Here is an 18,914-nt window from a genome sequence, read left to right on the forward strand (position 1 = left end):
AGAAGCTAAGGCCACTTCCGCATGAGTTCGATCCCCGCCTGCCCCGGAGGTGACCACATGGCCAGCAGACCTCTCCTCACCCGCCCGCTGCTCCCCTCAGCAGTGGACTTCGTCTGCCTGTTCTGCTCCCTACTCTGGCTCTTGTGATTCCTCTGACTACCCCTGCACCTCTGGCCTGCACCCAGTTCTGTAGGCATAAGTAAATAAATCTTAAAAAAGAAAAGTCAGGCTGGGTTAGGGTCTCGATCAGATGGAGTGAAGGACTACCCAGCCAGTGTGGCTGCGTGAATGACAACAGGACCTCATGGGGCCTCGTGCTGTAAGCCGGCAGCCAAGGGTGGGCACGGGGCCCTGGACTGGCCGGCTCTGACTGGTCCTTTCACAGATATTATCATTTCCTCTGAGCTCCTCCAGAAAGACCGTTGGGGACAACGGAGAGCAATATTGCATTTGCATCACCGAGGGCCAGGTCTCGGCTAACGCTGGCCGTGCTAGTGGGATAGTCGCAGTGCGAGGAGGAGGAAAGGGAGAAACAGTTTTGTTGTAGTTTCTTGGAAAACTGAGAGGCCACACCGTCTGCTAGCTCTGCCTGGTCCCTTGTCCGCCCTGTGGCGTGGACCCTGGGGTATGTTGCTGACTTAGTGCGCTTTCTCTGCATGTTGACGAAGCGTGTTGACTCTGGAGCCATGGACAGTAGGGTGACCGACTGCCCGTTTGCCTGGAATGAGAGTTTCCGGGCTTCAGAAATTCCAGTACATCCCTACGAATCCTCACTGTGAATATGAGAGTTGGCCTGTCTGAACCGCAGTTTCCAGTGGTCAGATGGGGAGACAAAGCACGGCCTCCAAGAACACTACTGGATTTGGGGGGTAGACAGTGTCTAGCACCACACTTTGGTGGCCGTGTAGCAGTGGGCAGCCATGGGGATTTTGAGGACTTTGACCTTGTCACCTATAAATCATAATGGTGATTCCGACATTGTGGGGACAGAGGAGGTTCCATGAAGTAGAGCCATGCCACGAGAGTGATGGTTCATTGGTGTTTCTGTTCTCTTCCCCGCCGGTTTTCCTTCTTCCAGTGGTTTTCAGCCCATAAATCTGGCTTCGAATGACCATCTTGAGAATAAAGCCTTCCAAACTCTGCTTGGCCATGGCATTCTCTGCTCTTCTCACTTGAGACGATTCCAAAGGCAATGCTTCTCCACGCCGCCTGGGCTTCCCCGTGGAGAGGCTCGCCTTCTCCGTGAAATGCCTGCATGGGGCCCCATCACACAGCTTGCAGAGACGCCTGAGAAGCTGGCCAGGACTGGACTGGCTGACCCAGCACAACCATTGTCTCATCTAGATCTTGGTTGATTTGCTTTTATTTTTAACCTCTTAATTCTCCTTGACTTCAACTTAGTTGTCTTTATCCTTTCGTTATCATTATTAATCATGTATAGATCTTCTATTTTTCTTTGGATAAATCATTCAATAATACACCCGGTGAATACTGATGATCCCTCATGCTGTGAGGAATGCTGATGATGAGGACAAAGACATAATCTTCTGTCTTTTTTGACTATCACTCCTCTATCCCAAAATTTATATGTGACTACATAGAGGAATCTTACCACAGATAGTGTCTCATTTCATTCGCCTCCATTTAAGGGTTAGGGAAAATAATTAACTTGCCTAAGGTCACTAGCTGGAAGGTGATAGATTCATGATTCACTGCAAGATGTTTCACTATAGCACAATGACTCATTCTAATTTGGGTATGCAGTGAAATAATTCATGAAGATCTCATTTTTCTTCCTTCATCACTAGTTGCTTGAAAGTTCTTACTACTTAGGACTCCTCTAGATAAAATAAGGCTGAGGAAGTTTTACTCCCCTGATTCCTTCAATGCCAGCTGTTCCTGCCCATATCACGTGACAGGTTAACACCTTAAAAAGCAGCTGGCCCTCACCCCACCGCCACGAACAGATACTCAGAGTCATTCTGTCACCGGAATTTTTTCCCCCTGTCAATCTGTGTTTGTTGTTTGTCTCATCCCTTATGTCCTTACTCTCAGAAGCAAGTGAAATTGGTATACACGGGTCCTTGTGTGGTAACGCCGAGTAGCTGCCTCAGGCTGCCTGGGACATCCTGCAGTCATAGCTTCGACCTAGAAGAGCTGTGACTGAGACTCAGGTGGTCCCTGGGAATTCTGGCAGGAACTTGTGGACCTGGCAAACTTCCAGTCACACTGATTCTTTTCTAAAGATGTTTACATCTGCTTGACTTAAATCAACAGTATTTAACTGTTCTAATCATCTACAGTTGTTTGAAATGCAGGTCACCCTGAGAAGATTGGGAAATTTCTGAGAGGACGGATAGCTGTGAGTCAGGCTTCGGGTTTCCTTACTGTGTTTTGCATGTTCTCTGACTGGTCAAGATTCTGTCAGATTGTTGGGTTTGTAACAAGATAAATAAGTTATTACCGCTTATAAAAAAAATAGTTGGATGAAAGCATTGGGTTCCAGGGTTCTTTCTAAAGCCCATTAAAACATTAGTTCAGCCTTGGGGTCACTCCATCTAGAAGCCAGAGATTTGGCAGTCCTGCTGTGAAGGGTTTTGTAACACCACCAAGAAATAGTATGTGTGTATGGGGGGTGGGGGGGAAGAGAGAGAAAGACAGCCATACACTACCTGTAAAACAGTCTTCTTGAGCCTTTCACTCACAGCGGTCCTACTGCGCCAGTAGGGATTTTCTCATCTGTCATGTGCTACGATGCAGCCAAAGCTCCCCTTGCTGTCTCCGACACCCGGCGCCTCGAGGGCGTGACCGTTTCACCTTCTCGAGTCAAAAAATTGAGATTACCCATCTCGCTCCTGTGCTTCCTGTCAGGCTGCTCTCGTCCCCCAGTCTTTCTTTAAACCCTATTAATCAGCACCTCTGAAAGGCCCCATTACTGCAAATATTAAAAGTGTAACAGGGTAATACACTGGGAAATGCACTGTGGGGACTATTATAATCCTGGCAGGACTAAATGACCTAAAGTCGTCCCGTCTCTAGTGGTGCTTTGATTAATTAGCCCCATTTCTCAGAATCCTTGATTCCAGCGTCCTCTTGGGGCAGAAGTTTGTGAGTGGACAGCTCAGCAGAGAAGTTTCCCCCCGCACTTGTGCTCTTTGCTGTAGGGGTGTCCTCACCCAAACTCCAGTCATTTGAAAAACACAAGTGATCACACCCCAGATGGGGTGCGTGGGATAGGTGAGGGTCACTTGAGCTGCAGTTCAGGTAACTCCCAGCGTCCTCAGATCAGGGGGGGACTTTTGGGCACAGAGGAAGAACTTTGCTGTCAGTATCACAGGAGGCAACACATGAGCCGATTGCCAAGAGTTGGTTATTATGTGCCCAGCAGACAATGGTTATTGTGAGCCAAAGAAAGATGAGATAAGTAGGGGGAGGTGATGCAAATGTATGCTAATTATCGGGCTAGTCCTTGGAGCTGAAGTAACTCGGTGCATCCAGGGAGAGAGGGCCAGGTGGGGTGATGGGGAAGGGTGAGCATCTAGAGAAGACAAGGGGATGTCTGCTGGAGATACCGGGTAGCTTGGTCTTGCTCTTTGAAGTGGTGGAGACCCCCTGCAAGTGTTCAGGAGAGGTGAGGTTTATACGGATCACTCTGGTCTTATTCTCCTCTCCTCCCCCAGAGAATGCCTCTGGTTTAGTTGTTAGCCTACATCCTGCAATGCCAAACACACGCCCTTCAGATGCCAGGCACACATTCAGGGTGTGTCCTGCACTGCTCACCCACAGGCCGTCAAGAGAGGTCTTCATAGCTCTTCTTGGGTTCAGTTAATAATAGAAGCTCACAGGACTCAGAGAAACATTTTATTTACTGAATGCCAGTTCGTTATAGGCAGGATCCAGAGAACATCTGGCTGGAAAAGCTGCTCAGACAGGCCTCAGGACAGGGGATACGCATCCATGCCCTCTCCAAGGGCGCCGTTCTCCCCGAGGCTCCAAGACTTCACCAGTCTGGAAGTTCTCCAAAGCCCATCTATTTTTGGGTTCTTATAGAGGCTTCATTTTGTAGTCATGATTGATTAAATCATTGCTTTGTGGTGAGAACTTAACCTCCAGCCCTTCTCTCCTCCCTGGAGGACAGAGCAAGGAACTGAGCATCCCATTCCTCTGGCCAGTGATTGGCTCCTGCAGGCAGGCGGGAGGTGGAGCTGGGGCCCTTTGAGGTACTTTCTAAAGGTGACCTCATCAGCATAAGAAAAGGCACCTTTATCACTCTGGAGGTCTAAGAAATCCCAAGGGTGTGGGGCGCTGTGGGCCAGGAACTGTGGATGAAGACCAAATGTCTATCAGCTGATAAATGGCAATTCCGAAGTACCTGACTGAGAGTCAAAGAGAACCGGGCCCAGATGCTTTCTTTCTCTACAGCAGAGTAATTGTGTGTGGGCGCCCGCAGACACACACACACACACACACACACACACACACACACCCCTTCATATTCTTTTTCTAATTGGAGCCATTCCTTAGGGTACTCCAGATGCTTCAAACAATGGCTGAAATTTTACCATAGAAGAATCTAAAAAGAGGAAAAAAAAAAAAAAGAAGTGTTCCTAGAGCTGCATTTGTAAAGCAGCTAGCAGCAGTCCAGCAACTCAACTGTCCTTTGACATTATTAGACTCACCCATGGGATTCTTCAAAAAAGTTGGGAGTCCAGCCCTACCATGGACCCCTGAAATCAGAATTTCCTCAGAGCTGGAAGCCAAAGACACAGAGTTGGCTAAACGGCCAGTCCACAGCCGCAGGCGTCCGAGTCACAGCTGCTCTGGAGATGCCCCCTCACCTCGGGCACCCCTCGTGGTGGGGCAGGGCGGATGGATGCATCTTCCCAGCCACCGCCAGGGCCAGCCAGGGCCAGGGCAGAAGCGCAGGAGAATGAGGCCATGGGCCCGGAGGCGTCCTGATGGGCCTGAGGGCACGCAGAAGCCAGTGGGGCGTGGTGTTTGCAACCACAGAGGCATAGAAAGTTCAGAAGTATTCAAGAGCAGGAAAACAAGGAATTAGAGGTACTTGAGGGGCAAGAGTCAGCGGGTGGAGGGGAATTTTCCAGGTGGACAGAAGGTGGACACGGCAGGCAGCTGGCGGGAGAGGCGAGCAGGAAGAGAAGAAAGCCTCGTGGAGGAGCAGCGAGCATGTGAGCGCCGTGGGTCAGGCCTGCACCTGTGGGACTTGAGGTGGCGGACGATGCCACGCCCGCAGGAGAGGCCGGCAGGGGCGTCACGGAGGGCGCAGGCCTGGGCTGGGCGGGAAGCGGCCCAGGCTGTGGTCACGCACAGCTCGCCCGCTCTCCGTCCCTCTTTTTCTAACGCTAGTTTAAAAGACGTCCCGTGAACCCCACCTCCGAGGTGTCCCCCGTTTCCACACCAGAAGAGACAGTGTGACATGAGTGTCTCTAGCTCCTGTTTACTCTGTAAAGCAAAGCAACTCGCACGCGCGTTTGACGCCCCATCCCTGTCCGTGTTGTCTTCCCAGGCGGGGCCCTCCGCCCTCCGCTGCCCCCCAACCCCCAAGGCACCGCCCCGGAACCCCACCCAGCGCTCATTTCCGTGGGGGGCAGCATCTTAGTTCTGACCAGGTCCGTCAGTTGAGAGTGAAGCAACCCCCTCCCCCCAGGTCAGGGCACAGTGCACCATCCCAGGGAGGGAGAGGGGAACGCACCGGCAGGTTTCGGGTCAGCCAGACCATGGGGCGACTCAAGCTGAGCCCCAGTTCCAGAGAAAAGAGCCGAGGCGCTCCCGCACCTGCTGCATTAGCCTCAGCCCTGCCTGGAAGGGAACAGACCTGGGCCGGACTGGGGACGTGAGTCCCCACACCGCCTCTCACCTGCCGCAGCCCAAGGGCTGGGCTGGGCGTAGACCAAGGATGAGGAGGATGGAGTCTCGTGCCCCGGGCTACACAGGGCTCACCACAGGGCGTGCGGGGGACACCTCGGTGCCAGCTGCTGAAGGAGCGGTGGAGCAGAAGGTGTTGCTCGGAGTGGCCCTCAGGGCTCCAGCGTCTGGCTCGGAACTCGGTTGTGTGGCCGCTGTGAGCGCCTGTGCTGAGCCGCCCTGGCCTCCCAGCAGGACCGGCCAGAGGACCGGTCAGTTTTGTTAGTTCAGGTAAAAAACAAATTCTCAGGACTTTTAATGTTTGAACTTAATGTTCCTCCTTTGGAAGATGGAAGTCGAATACACTACCATTCTGGTGCGGATGACCTGACAGAGCGTCTGGGGGCTCGGAGCTGGGGCCTCCAAGAGGGGTTATTGGCAAACGCAGGTTGACTGATCTGTCTCTCACCTTCTCGTGGCCCTGTGTCCCTCTGGAGTTTATCTAAAACAGCCAGAGAGAATCAGGTTTTTCATTACAGTTGACCATCAGAGTATCTCCTGGGAAAGAATTATGGGACAGTTTAATATAATATTTTGTGTACCGGTAAATAACTGACATTTATTTGTAAGGTAATTGACTGAGAAACTACCTTCTACTTTAATCTCCCCACAGTAATGATCTAAGGACTGCACTCAGCAGAGACTCAGGACATTTTTATTGATTGGATGATATAGGAGATATTTGCAACTTTCACTCTGTTAATTTTAGAATTGGGATTTTCAAGTCAATGAGGTTGCAAGGATTAGGTGAGCTGAGCAAGACCAGTGAGCAGGAATTAATAGGACCCACTCCCAATTTCTAGCATGGTGTTGCTGTTCTTTGCAAAATATTATAAGATATGTCTTCTGACTGCAAGGATTCGGGGAGCAAAGCTGTGTGTGAGAGCAATTAAAGAGCCCAGTCATTTCCGGCCAAGTGCTCATGTTTAGAAAGGCATGAACATTTCGGAAGTCACTCAGGATCTCCACATTGACGATGGAAGATATTAGGGGTTATTGAAGGGAGGGAGGCAGCTAATTGAGCTTTTAGAGAGGTGAACTGCAGCAAAGAGGCAAGACAAGCACCCCTGCAATCAGGGTTATCGCTCAGGTTGTGGTGGATGCAGCTCGCGGCTGGAAACCAACAGAATGGAACTCCAAGCTTTGTGAATGAGTTGGAGCAAGAGCAAAGTATAGTATGGTCAGAGATGATGCCCAGGTCAGGATACTAAAAGAACAAGTACACCCAGGAGGGAGTTTAGGAAAGAGGGCTTTGGTGACGGGAAGGGTGAGGAAGCCAAAGCAGAGCCCCGTGCTTATGTTTTATGAAATGGGAGCAGGAAAGCTGGCTTGTGTTTTCATCTGCTGGTGATTGGCTTCCATTTTCAGCCAGAAAAATGGAATCGGGGTAGACAAAGCAGGTTTAGCAGGGAACTTAGATGCTCGCCAGAACCCTGAAAACACATCTTCCCCAGAGTTAAAGACAAGACACGTGACGAGAGCCTGAGGACTGGGTCACGGCCACTTACTGGACAGAGAAGAGACACGCTGTGCGGTAGCAAATAAGACTGAGAGGTGTCATACACCAAGGCAACAGGCGTCTTCAGTCACATAGTGGCAATCAAGATCAAGAGCCAGTCAAGCAGAGGTGGCCAGTACGGCACATGGCAGAATTGTTAATAGTTGTCCAGACCAAGGAGAGATGCGTCTGCACACAGCTAGTCTCTCTCAATGCTGAGACCCCTTAATGCCACCATCTCTTTCATAGAGGCAGTTCAATTGACAGGGGACACGATGTCGAACACCTGTCAGAAGGGGTCTTTAAAGGAAAGTGAAAGAGCAGTTGTCGAACATCCGCCTGTAAGGTGGGCTGTGTAGGGAAGGAGGCATGCTAAAGCAGTAGTCATTTAAAATTTATTTTAGGATTAGGAAAAAATAGCCCATTTGAAGGTGATTCAGTTAAGGGAGGTATGTAGATGATACTTATAGATATGGAACTGAGAAATAGAAGGAAAAGCCCCGCAGGCAGACCAGGTTCAAGACAGCTGGTAAACTAGGGCCTGCATGAGCTCGGGGCAGAGAGAAGAGGTAGTGGGTGCAGAGCATCATGTTATTTTACCTTTGAAAATGCCTTGGAGCTTGAAGGTTTATGAACACGGTTTTTCATTTAAATGTTTTTCTTTAGGTCATTAAGCCTTTGCAAAAATTCTGTAAGGAAAGTATTATTATTCCCATCTCACAGCCTATAAATGAAGTCTCAGATCACATAAGTAATTTACTCAAGAACCCACACTTGAGTAGAGAGTGGTAGAATTAGACCAAAATTTCAGTTTTCTTCATTTTAAGATTGTTGGCAAAGGCCCAGCCTGCTCTTCAGCCATTGCCTGGGTCTGCACTTTTGTTGAAAGATGAGTCAAAGATGAGAATAATGCTGTTGGACAGTCTCGGGCTGGTCAACAGTACATGCTTGTGTGCCTGTGTATCTATGTGTGATAGGGATGTTAGGGACTAAACTGTGCCCTCCCCCACCCCTTGAAAACATGTCAAAGCCTTAGCCTTTGTACCTGTGAATGTGGATTTATTTGGAAATAGAACCTTTAGGTGTAATTAAAATGTCAGTAAAATGAAGTCATAGTGGAGTACCTTAGATGACCTTCATCTACGTAACTGGTATCCTTAGAAGCGACCCAGTGACAGATAAGCAGGAAGAAGAAAGGCAGGTACTGAGGGAGGCAGAGCCTGGAGTACGTGATGTACCTATAAACCAAGGATTGTCAGCAAACACCAAACATGAGCAAGACAAGGAACAGTGTTCCCCATGGTGTTTTGGGGAGCATGGTCCTGCTGGCAGTTTGATTTCAGGATTCTAGCCTCTAGAAATGTGAGACAATTAACTTTGATTGTTTTAAGGCCCCTGGCTTGTATGCATTGTTATGCAGCCCTGGGAAAATAATTTGAAGGGATATCATTCCAATTGGTTGTGAAAACTTGAGCAGAAAAAGAGTGTGTATGACTAAAAGTGTAGAGGAAATGTGGTGGAGTTTACCAAGGAGTCAAGACAGTCCCAGCATCAGAACCTGCACTGAGCCCACACTAGTGTTCGATACCTCTACAGTGCTGTCCCAGATCTGCTCAGCGACTCATCTCCAGAGACCTTGGTTCCATGTATTGCCCATAGTTGCTTCTGCAGCAACTATACATGGGTTCTGGGCAACATCGCAGGGCAGGTACCCAGCAGCACTGTGATTCATGCCCTTGCTGCTCACCTCTCTCTGCTCACTCCCCAGCCTCCCAAGGATCCCTAAATGTTTGAGCACAAGACCAGTCAGTGTCACATGTTCACAGGCCAAATGTGTAAGGCATTTAATGCCAGATAGGATGGATCAATAACTAATAGGGAATGGATGTCAGTGAATATACTTGTCTTCTTTCCTATTACTGGATTGATTCCCTAGTGATACAATAGCTTCCTAAGACTATTCAGTAGTCTTGGGAGATAAGAACCTCCAAAATTCAAGCAGGTGACCACCATGGGGATGTGCCTCAGTTTGTCTTTCTATCCTTCTCTGTCTCATTCCCTATCCCCTTGTTTAACTCTTGTGCCATCGATGTGTCTCATCAATATACTAGTAGTACACATAAACATTTGCCTGTCTGGAGAATTTGGATCAAATAATAGTACCAGGATGGGATGGTTTTAACAGTTATAATGCAGTGGCATCATTGGCTCTTTGGTCCTCACCTGTACATGATTGAGATGAGGTGCAGGTGAAGGTGAAGCATAGCATATGTGGTAGTTATGGCGATGGAGCAGAATGGACACAAAGATGATTGTAAAGACTGTAGAGTATCATTGCTTCTTTTAACAATGCTGGTAGCCTTGACAACAGAAAATGACTGCTCAGGGCAGTCAACTGCTAGCTTAAGTTATGCTATGAAACCTGGAGTGCCTTTATAATAGCTTTTAATGAGACTCTCATCTTCCATAACCATAAGTCATATGATACTGAAAATCAGCCACTAAGTCCACTATTGGGATAACAGCTATAAATGGACTTGAATATTTCCCTTCAATAAGTGACCTATGAAAATTAGGGTTTTAATAGAATAAGAGTAAAATTCTGAAACATAAAAAATAGACATTTATTTTTTTCTCACATAAATTTATGCATTTATTTATGTATATTCACATTATTCTTCATTTTGTACAATTTTTCTTCTCATTTGTAATCCCCATGGACTTCCCACCACCAGTTCACCCATGTGCCATCACCATAGTCCCATGTGCTCTTCCCACCCCAGTGTTGACCTTGTTCCCCTCTCCTCACCTGTAGAATGTCTCTGGTTTATAGTTGTTAGTTGATATTCTTTTTACTTTACTACAATTGCTTCCCAGGAAATTTGCAATGTCCTCCTTTGGAAGGAGATGCCTTGCAAGAAGATGCTTTGCAAGAAGATGCTTATACTCCTTAAAATGCCCCCACCCACCCTTAATTGCCTCCAGTTCAATAATCACAGTTAGGTTTAAGCACATTTGAATTAGAGAATTGCAGTCTTTTCCAGGGAAGTATTGCATATATATGAATGGTTTTGCAGGACCTTGCTAATGTGGTTGGGCAAGAACTAAGACATCTGTATGGTATTACATCTTTAGTAGGTGATGTGGGGATACAGAGAACTTTAAGAGTAAATAGGGGAGAATTTATTGACGTAGGATCACTCATCTGAGACTCTGTGTTTAATGTCCTGTTAAAGATTCCTTAAGCAGATTCTAAAAGACTGCCCTATCAGCCAGAGAATTGGGAATAGAGGATAATTACTTCAATTATCCAAAAGATAAAGAGTGTCTACAAAAGCTTACAGCTAACATACTAAATGGCAAAAGACAAAATTCTTTGCCTTAAAATTGGGAATATTCCAAGGATGTCTTCTTTCACCATTATTATTTAACGTAACACAGGAATCCCTAGCAAGTACAATAAGGCAAGAAAAGGAAAGACATAGATTATAAAGGATGAAATCAATTTGTCCCTATTGCAAATGATATGATTGTCTATATAGAAAAATTACATAATCTATTGCATACAACAGAAAGAAAACAACAGAAAATACCCCTCCATATCAAGATCTACTAAGTAAGGTCAACAAAATTGCAACAACAAACCAACAAGCTCAGGATGCAAACATTTACAAAAAGTAAACAGGTTGAAACTGAAATTTAAAATATAGTACCATTTCTAATTCTCCAAATAAAATAGACTATCGAGACAGAAACTTAACAAAATATGCACAAAACCTCTACAGTGAAAATTGCAAAATGACGGAAATCAAAGTTCTGAATAAGTGGAAAGACATACCATATTCATGGATTAGAAAACAATTCCAATTGTTTTGTGAAATTGTGAAATTGACATTTCTTCCCAAATTTATCTGTGGATTTAATGAAACTCCTATCACATTCCAACAAGTTTTTTTGTTTTGTTTTGTTTTGTTTTATAACACATTGCAAAACTTATATGGAATGAATAGGCACATGGTAGCTAAAAAGTAGCTAAAGCCATCTTTTGTTTTTGTGATTTTGTTTATGTATAACCCCGATCATAACAGTGATGCCTGTGAGCTCTGAAATATGAGGCATAAACTGGAGTCAGAGAAGCTACTTAGGAGGCTTTTGTAATTATCCAGTGAAGAAGTGAAATGTGTCAGGTCTGTTCATGATGCCCCTTCCATAAAGATAAACAGTTGTTTTAAGATAATTGAATAATTAAGGGCTACACTGTTTGTGGCAGAGTGCTATGTCATCTTGGCCAATTCATTTCATACCTTAACCATCATGCTTTTTCAATTTTAGTGATAACTATTCGGCATATATCACTGCATACGTTTAAGGCATACAGCATGATAGTTTGATTTACATACTTTGTAAAATGATTATGACCATAGGTTCAACTAACATCCATATTCTCATATATCATAAAAAGCTAAAGCAATCTTGATGAAAAGAATAAAATGGGAGAAATCATTCTATCCACATTAAGGTTTATAGCTACAGTAATTTAGAAGGTGTGACACTAGTGGAGGATGCATGCAGAGAGCAGTGAAACAGGGTAAAGAACCAAAAAGAGGCTTAAATAAATGTGTTTACCTGATTTTACAAGGCACAAAAACATTTCCATAAAAGAAGCTTTTTTAACAGTTACTATTGGAACAATTAAAAAGAATGAAGCTGAATGAGCTTAATGTTTTTCACATTCTAAACACTTTCAGAACTTCTGCACAATTACAGCAGAGTGGTCCAGAAGTCTTTTTAGTATCACAGAAAACTATAACAAAAATAAAAATTAGTGTAACATTAATATAAAAAGTAATAAAAACAGGAAACGTGTGTAAAATGACCACAATGTCTTCGAAGAAGTTGAAAAAGTTTTTGCATGCTGGTCATTTACTTTATTAATTTGTTTCACACCCTAGCTCTTTTTTATTTCAGAATAAAACTTAGTTAAGTATCATACCATTGTATCAATTTATCAATTTCGATTATACAACAAAATAACCCATATATGTTTGTCAGAAAATGATCACCACAATTAGTCTAGCTTCACCACCCATACATTTATTTTTTCTTTCAGATCTACTTATCAGCTTTCAAATATACAATACAGTTTACTGTTTTCACCAGGCTGTACATGGTACAAGACGGTGACATCCCCAGGACGTCATTGTGTAACTGGAAATCTATACTTTTGTCTGCTTCCATGTATGTCACCTACCCCACCTCCTGCCTCTGGTAATTCGATACATGCTATCTTAAATCGCCACCTATTAGTCTGTGTCTTCATGAGCAAGGGTCAGCCAACTGCAGCCCTCGGACCAAATTCAACCCTTGAAATTATAAAGTAAAATAAAAAGACTTATTTTTGTGTGAACAAAGTCATGTTGGAACGCAGCCATCCTCATGGGTCCGTATATTTTCTGTGGCTGCTTTCAGAACATAGCAGCAGAGTTGAGGGGATGCTGCGAACTGTGCCTCCCCAAGTCATAGACATTGAGAGTCTGGCCCTTTGCAGGAAAAGTTGACCTGCCCTTATGCAAAGCCATATGTGTTCAAATATAGAAACTGAAGGCGCAAAAGACCTGCAAACCATCAAGAGAAAACAGAGCATTGACTAATGGTTGTTTTGGGTAAAATCCAGGAAATTTGATAGTGATCAAATTAGAAGTGTAGCCTCAACATGCCCTTGGATTAGTGTGTGGGAGAGAAGCCTACATTTGTCTTTTTAGGTCAAAAATCAGACATTTACAGGATGAAGATCAAGCTTCCCTTGCAGGCAAGCTCTGCGTGCTCTGGTTAAGAGCTGAGTGGTCTCTTCTGTTCACATCAGGCCCCGATTCCCACCTTAGTTAGCCTCTTCTCTCCATGCAATCTGGGATGCAGGGAACGCTGCCATCTTCATGATGAATGGCTTCCTCCATTGAATTGCAATTACAGGTTTTAATCAGTTCATTATTCCACCTAGTTTTTGGGTCCTGACAGTTATGCTGCAGAAACTAATTGAATTGGCTTTACCTCAAGGCATTCCCACAAGAAGACCTCACCTTGCCATTTGGGAATTTTTTTGGCTGATTGACCAACTTAGCCCTAATTTGCCTATTCTAGCTTTTCAAAAATTTTCATTTTTGCATTTTTCCCTTTGCAACATTTCACATTATTATGTTTTTTACTTTGAACAAGGTACTCTTTATATAAATAGACAAATTACTAACCCATAATGTAACGTAGTATAAATTGAGTTTCTTCCAGAGGAAAGAAGTTATGGGATGTTTGCATAGTAAATCTTCATGTTTTGTCATAGTCTCTCTTTAGAGAAATTAGAAGGAAAACAAAACAAAACATGGTGGGAGAGCTGGACACTCCCTTAGTCCTTTCTGACCCTTGCATTTTGTAGTGCTACAGCTTTCAGGCTAGGAGAAAGATCGTGCCTGAGGAGAAGGTCTGGCTGGCTCTCCACGGTGGCATTATTTAGCGAGTACATGTAGTCTCTGCTGCATCCTCAGGCTTTTAGGTACCTCACACAAGACTGCCTCACGCCAAAGGCTCCAGGTTTCATCTGATAAAAAAAAAAAAAAAAAAAAAAAAAAAAAAAAAAAAAAAAAAAAAGATGTCCACTCATCAAATCAATAGGACAGCTATAATAAGCAAAGAAACCAAAGTGGTTTTTTTTTTGGTTGGCACATAGTCCTGCTACAGGAGGAGCTATGTGAAAAGTCAGATATAATTAGGAGGTTGGTGAAAGTGCAATTTAGTTGGAGGGAGAAGAGACACTGTGCACAAGGTCACACAGTTGAGTGAGTACCGGGCTGCATCATCACAGGACAAGAATCCAAGATGTGGGTCAGAGGTCACTGCAATCCTCAGAACAGTCCCAGGTGGACCTCTTCAGTCTCGGCCACCACAAAGCCGCTTTTCTACATCCACTCTGCTAAAACTTTCTTGCATCTGATATTGTAGACAACCAGCGACTCCATCAAACCCTGTCCTTTCGGCTTTGTCACAGGCAGGCTCACTACTGAAGGGGGCACCTCCATGTTTCTCATTTGCTGTAGGTATGTATCAGTGGGACTCACACACTTCTGGAGTCCTCACCATGATGTCTACACACACGACTATGTGGCAGGGCCACTACTCGGGTGCTCTGTGCACTTCAGGAGCACAGCACCTGCCCTTCCCGGCCAGGTGCTTACTGGTCGGCAGGGGCAACTCCCTGCTGTCCGTCATCAAGATATTGTTTCAAAATGTCTTGACTCGAATTTCTGTCCATAAAGTTACCCTGATTAATTACCTTTCTGGATAAGTCACAACTTCATGTAGTTAAACAGAAGATTTTCATTACCTAAGTAAAGAATTTTGCTCAGTTATGGAGAAGATCCTATTTTTACTGGGAGACAAGTCAAACTGTGTGGCATCCATCAAAGCCCACAACTGGTATCTTCTCTGAAAGCTGATAAATGCACATTTCAATTCTGTCTTCTCACTGGAAGACAGAATCATGGAATATTTGAGATAGTAGAGATCTTCTACTACAACGACTTCATTTTCAAAGGAGAAAGGCGAACCTCACGAGGATGAACCAAGGTGTCGCAAAACAATAGAAAGAGGGTTGAACTGAGAACTTTTTGACTCGGAGTGGTATGGTTTTACATAATTCCACATCTCTAGAAATGTGTGTGAAACCAACAGCCAAACCAAAATAAACAATAAAAGCAGAGATGACAAATATATCACTCTGGTGATGTGTTGGGGTCAGTTAGGTAAGAGTGTTCATGTTTTACACATGTGTCTCCTCCCCATCCCACAACCATACCTGATTAAGCTTTAATTATATTTCAACGCATTTTCCAGCCATGACTGACCAGTTATGTGGCTGTATGGCTATGAGTGTGGACACAGTATGTGTGGTGTAGGATGTAAAATGCCCTAGGCCCAACTACCAAGTGGTGCCATCTTACAGCATAAAGACTGTCTCTTGGCCACTTACTGGAATTTCACCCCTGCTCTTAAAGAATCACTTCTTCGTTTATGTTGCTGTATCTTACTGAAAGGAGAACTATTTCACACTAATGTTTCTGATCCACCAAGCGTAAGTTCTTCAAGATGATTCCATTTGGATCCAGTACTAATCCTCTGCTGCGTCAGTACAGGGTCCTCCCTACAAATGCATGCTCTAGTCTTAGCAGTGCCTCATTTCCAGCCTTTCTTGTTTTGTCCATCTGCTGGGTCTTCCCTCCAGTCTACCTGAGTCATGTAAGCCAGAAAAGGAAAATAAGGCAATAGGTGGGAAAAAATTAACAAGGAGGATGGCTGAAAGCCAGTGAGAGTTTTTGAGAGTGTTTTGATATTGGTGTCTTGAAGGGCCTATGGACAGGTTTTTTTTTTTATTATTATTATTACAAAGTTTATTTTTACATCATTTTGCACATTTTTTTTTCCATCTCGATTGTAATCCCCGCGGGTTTCCCATCACCAAATCACCCCTGTGCCACCACCATAGTCCCGTGCATTTCCCTCCCTTCCCCGCCCCCCCATTTTTGATCCCATTCCCCACTCCACCCCCACAGAATGTCTCTGGTATATGGTTGTTCATTATTTTTGTTATTTTCTCGCCTGGTCCATTATACTCATGTTATGAGTGAAAACATCTGGTATTTTTCTTTCTCTTTCTGGCTTATCTCACTAAGCATGATCTTTTCCAGCTCCATCCAAGTTGCTGCAAAAGACATGTGTTTCTCTTTTTTGGTTGCTGAGTAATATTCCATTGTATATATGTACCACATCTTTCTAATCCAGTCATCTGCTTTTGCGCATTTGGGCTGCTTCCATGTTCTTCCAATTGTAAATAAAGCAGCAATAAACATGGGGGTACAAGTATCCTTTTCAATCAGTGTTTCTGTGTCTTTTGGGTAGATACCTAGGAGTGGGATTGCTGGGTCGTAGGGAAGCTCCATGTTTAGCAGTTTGAGGAACCTCCAAACAGTTTTCCATAGTGGTTGTACTAGTTTGCATTCCCACCAGCAATGCGGGAGAGTTCCTTTTTCTCCACATCCTCGCCAACATTTGTTGTTGCTAGTTGTTTGAAGATGTGCCATTCTCACTGGGGTGAGGTGGTATCTCATTGTGGTTTTAATTTGCATCTCCCTTATGACGAGTGATGTTGAACATTTTTTCATATGCCTGTTGGCCATCTGCATTTCCTCTTTGGAGAAGTGTCTTTTTAGCTCTACTGCCCATTTTTTGATGGGGTTGTTTATTTTTGTTGAGTTTCATCAGTTCTCCGTATATTTTTGTGATCGGTCCTTTATCGCTACTTTTGGGTGAGAAAATGTTTTCCCAATTAGTGATCTTTCTGTTTGTTTTTAGTAATGTCTCTTTTGCTGTACAGAAGCTCTTTAACTTGATGTAGTCCCATCTATTTATCTTTGCCTTCACTATTGTGGCGTTGGGTGCTCTGTCTTTAAAGATGTTGCTGAAGTGTATGTCATGTAGTGTTTGACCCATCTTTGCTTCTAGGTATTTTATGCTTTCTGTTCTTATGTCTAGGTCTTTAATCCACTTCGAGTTGATTTTTGTGACTGGAGTGAGGCAGTGATCTAGTTTCATTTTTTTGCATGGACAGTTTTAATATATTATGTTAAGAATTAGTCTTAATCATTCTGTCCCTGGAACTTGGAATTGCCAGCATCCACCTCATAGTCTGGGCCCTAGAGTCAGACAAATCACATTTCAGTGTCGCTCCACCAAATATTAGATTGGGATGTGACCAGATTCTTCAGTTATTTTTTTTTAAGATTTATTTATTTTTGCATACAGAACTGGGATACAGGCCATAGTCAGAGTAGGGGAGCAGAACAGGCAGATTGGTGAAGCACACTGCTGAGGGGAACAGTGGGAGAGACAGGAGAGGGCTGCTGTGCCACGTGGGTCACCTCCAGGGCGGGGATCGAACTCACACTGAAGCAGCTGTGGTCAGCTTCGCAGTGCTACGCTTTAACCCGCTGCGCCCCCAGGGAAGGCCCTTTTTCTAAGACACCGATTCCTCGTTGACAAAGTGGGGCAGCCATTTCAGAGTCTGGCTCATGAGCAAGGAAGATGAGTGAGCAGGTAGATTGTGGGTGGGTAGAGGCATCTGAAACTGGATCTCTAAGAAGAAAAAATATCTGAATCCTTCCATAAAATGCAACCAGCTTTGTTTTGTCAGCTCTCAGAGACAGTGCAAGGAATTAAGTGTTCATTCTCCAGGAAGGGCATGAGACCTCAGCTGTCAATACTGAATAAAGGGCAACTTCACCTGCTTGAGTGTTTTTGCTCTTAGGAAGTGGACAGCGTTTATTGAAGTGGTGGCAAAGGAATTGTCTAAGAACTTTGTTCCGGACTCGGAGCTCCTCAGCTGGATCGATTTCGTCTAATGAATGAAAACTTTGAAAGTGGCTCTGTGATACTGCAGATACCGCTGCCTGGGCCCTGTGGCCAGGCAGGGCCCAGCCAAGCCAGGAGGCTGGTCTTGCATTTCCATGTTGACCCAATTAGTGGGTCTTCTATCTCCAGAAACTGGCTGGAGAAATGGCACAGGAACACCCCACAGGCTACTTCGGGGAACAGACACTCTAACTGTTGCTGAAGGGGCCACGGGGACTCGTTATGTGGGAAAATAACTCCTCTCCACAGCAGAAAGGTAAGGAATTATGCTCCATGCTGGTGAGCTGATTATTTGGCTCATTCCAATTAGTACTGGATCCAAATGGAATAATGCAGTTTTCCTTAATTCTTCCAATTATTCAAGTACTCTATGGGAGAAGGCATTCTTTCCTTCCAACTGGAAGCACAGAATTCCTCTGCTCTGAGGTCTGGTGATTAGTTCTGCTGGATTAAAGCTGCCTGCAGATCTCAGAGGTGCTGCATTCTCTGCCAGCATGCAATTGCCCATCAGGATTGCTGATTAAAGAGGACCTCCCCCCCCCCTTTGCTTCTTTAATGACCTCATTAGGCAATGAATCCCATCTGGAAAGAGCTTGCAAGGCCTGAGCATTTGTAACAGCACCCAAGACAGGATTTAGGGCTTTTGCAAACAGGTCACACGGCATACCTTTGGGCAGAGGAGACACCACGATTGCAAGGGAAAGAGACTTTGGGGGCAATTTTCCAAGCAAAGCAACAAGTATTGACTGCGCTTCTCACTCCGAGCTACAGATGAGTAAACAATGACAGCGCCTTAATGGGCAACAGCAGAAAGAGCAAGTTGCCTAAAGAGCATACATCTGTACCCACCGCCAAGCCCGGAGCTCTGACAGGGGTGTTTGAAGGAGGAGCATATTGGATCAGCAAAACTGCACTCAGCCCTGACAGCTTGATGGCCCTGCTGTGGAGGGTGACAGATGCTGAAACAGCGAGGGAAGTCTGGTTTATGCAGGCAGCGTTGGAGCTGGAGGTTTTCTGCCCTGACAATGATCTGCAAATG

General features: G+C 44.9%; 1 protein-coding gene across 1 annotated transcript in view; it reads left to right on the top strand.

Annotated features, from left to right (window-relative positions):
- AGBL1 (ATP/GTP binding protein-like 1) overlaps nucleotides 1–18,914 on the top strand; it is a 509,246-nt gene that overhangs the window by 448,713 nt on the left and 41,619 nt on the right. Inside the window, exon 23 of the mRNA XM_004692971.2 lies at nucleotides 3,254–3,274. Within this exon, the coding sequence (XP_004693028.2) occupies nucleotides 3,254–3,274 (21 nt within the window). The remainder of the gene's footprint in view (nucleotides 1–3,253; nucleotides 3,275–18,914) is intronic.

This window comes from Condylura cristata, unplaced genomic scaffold (genome assembly GCF_000260355.1).
Source record: "Condylura cristata isolate star-nosed mole 26May11 unplaced genomic scaffold, ConCri1.0 scaffold00035, whole genome shotgun sequence".
NCBI lineage: Eukaryota > Metazoa > Chordata > Mammalia > Eulipotyphla > Talpidae > Condylura > Condylura cristata.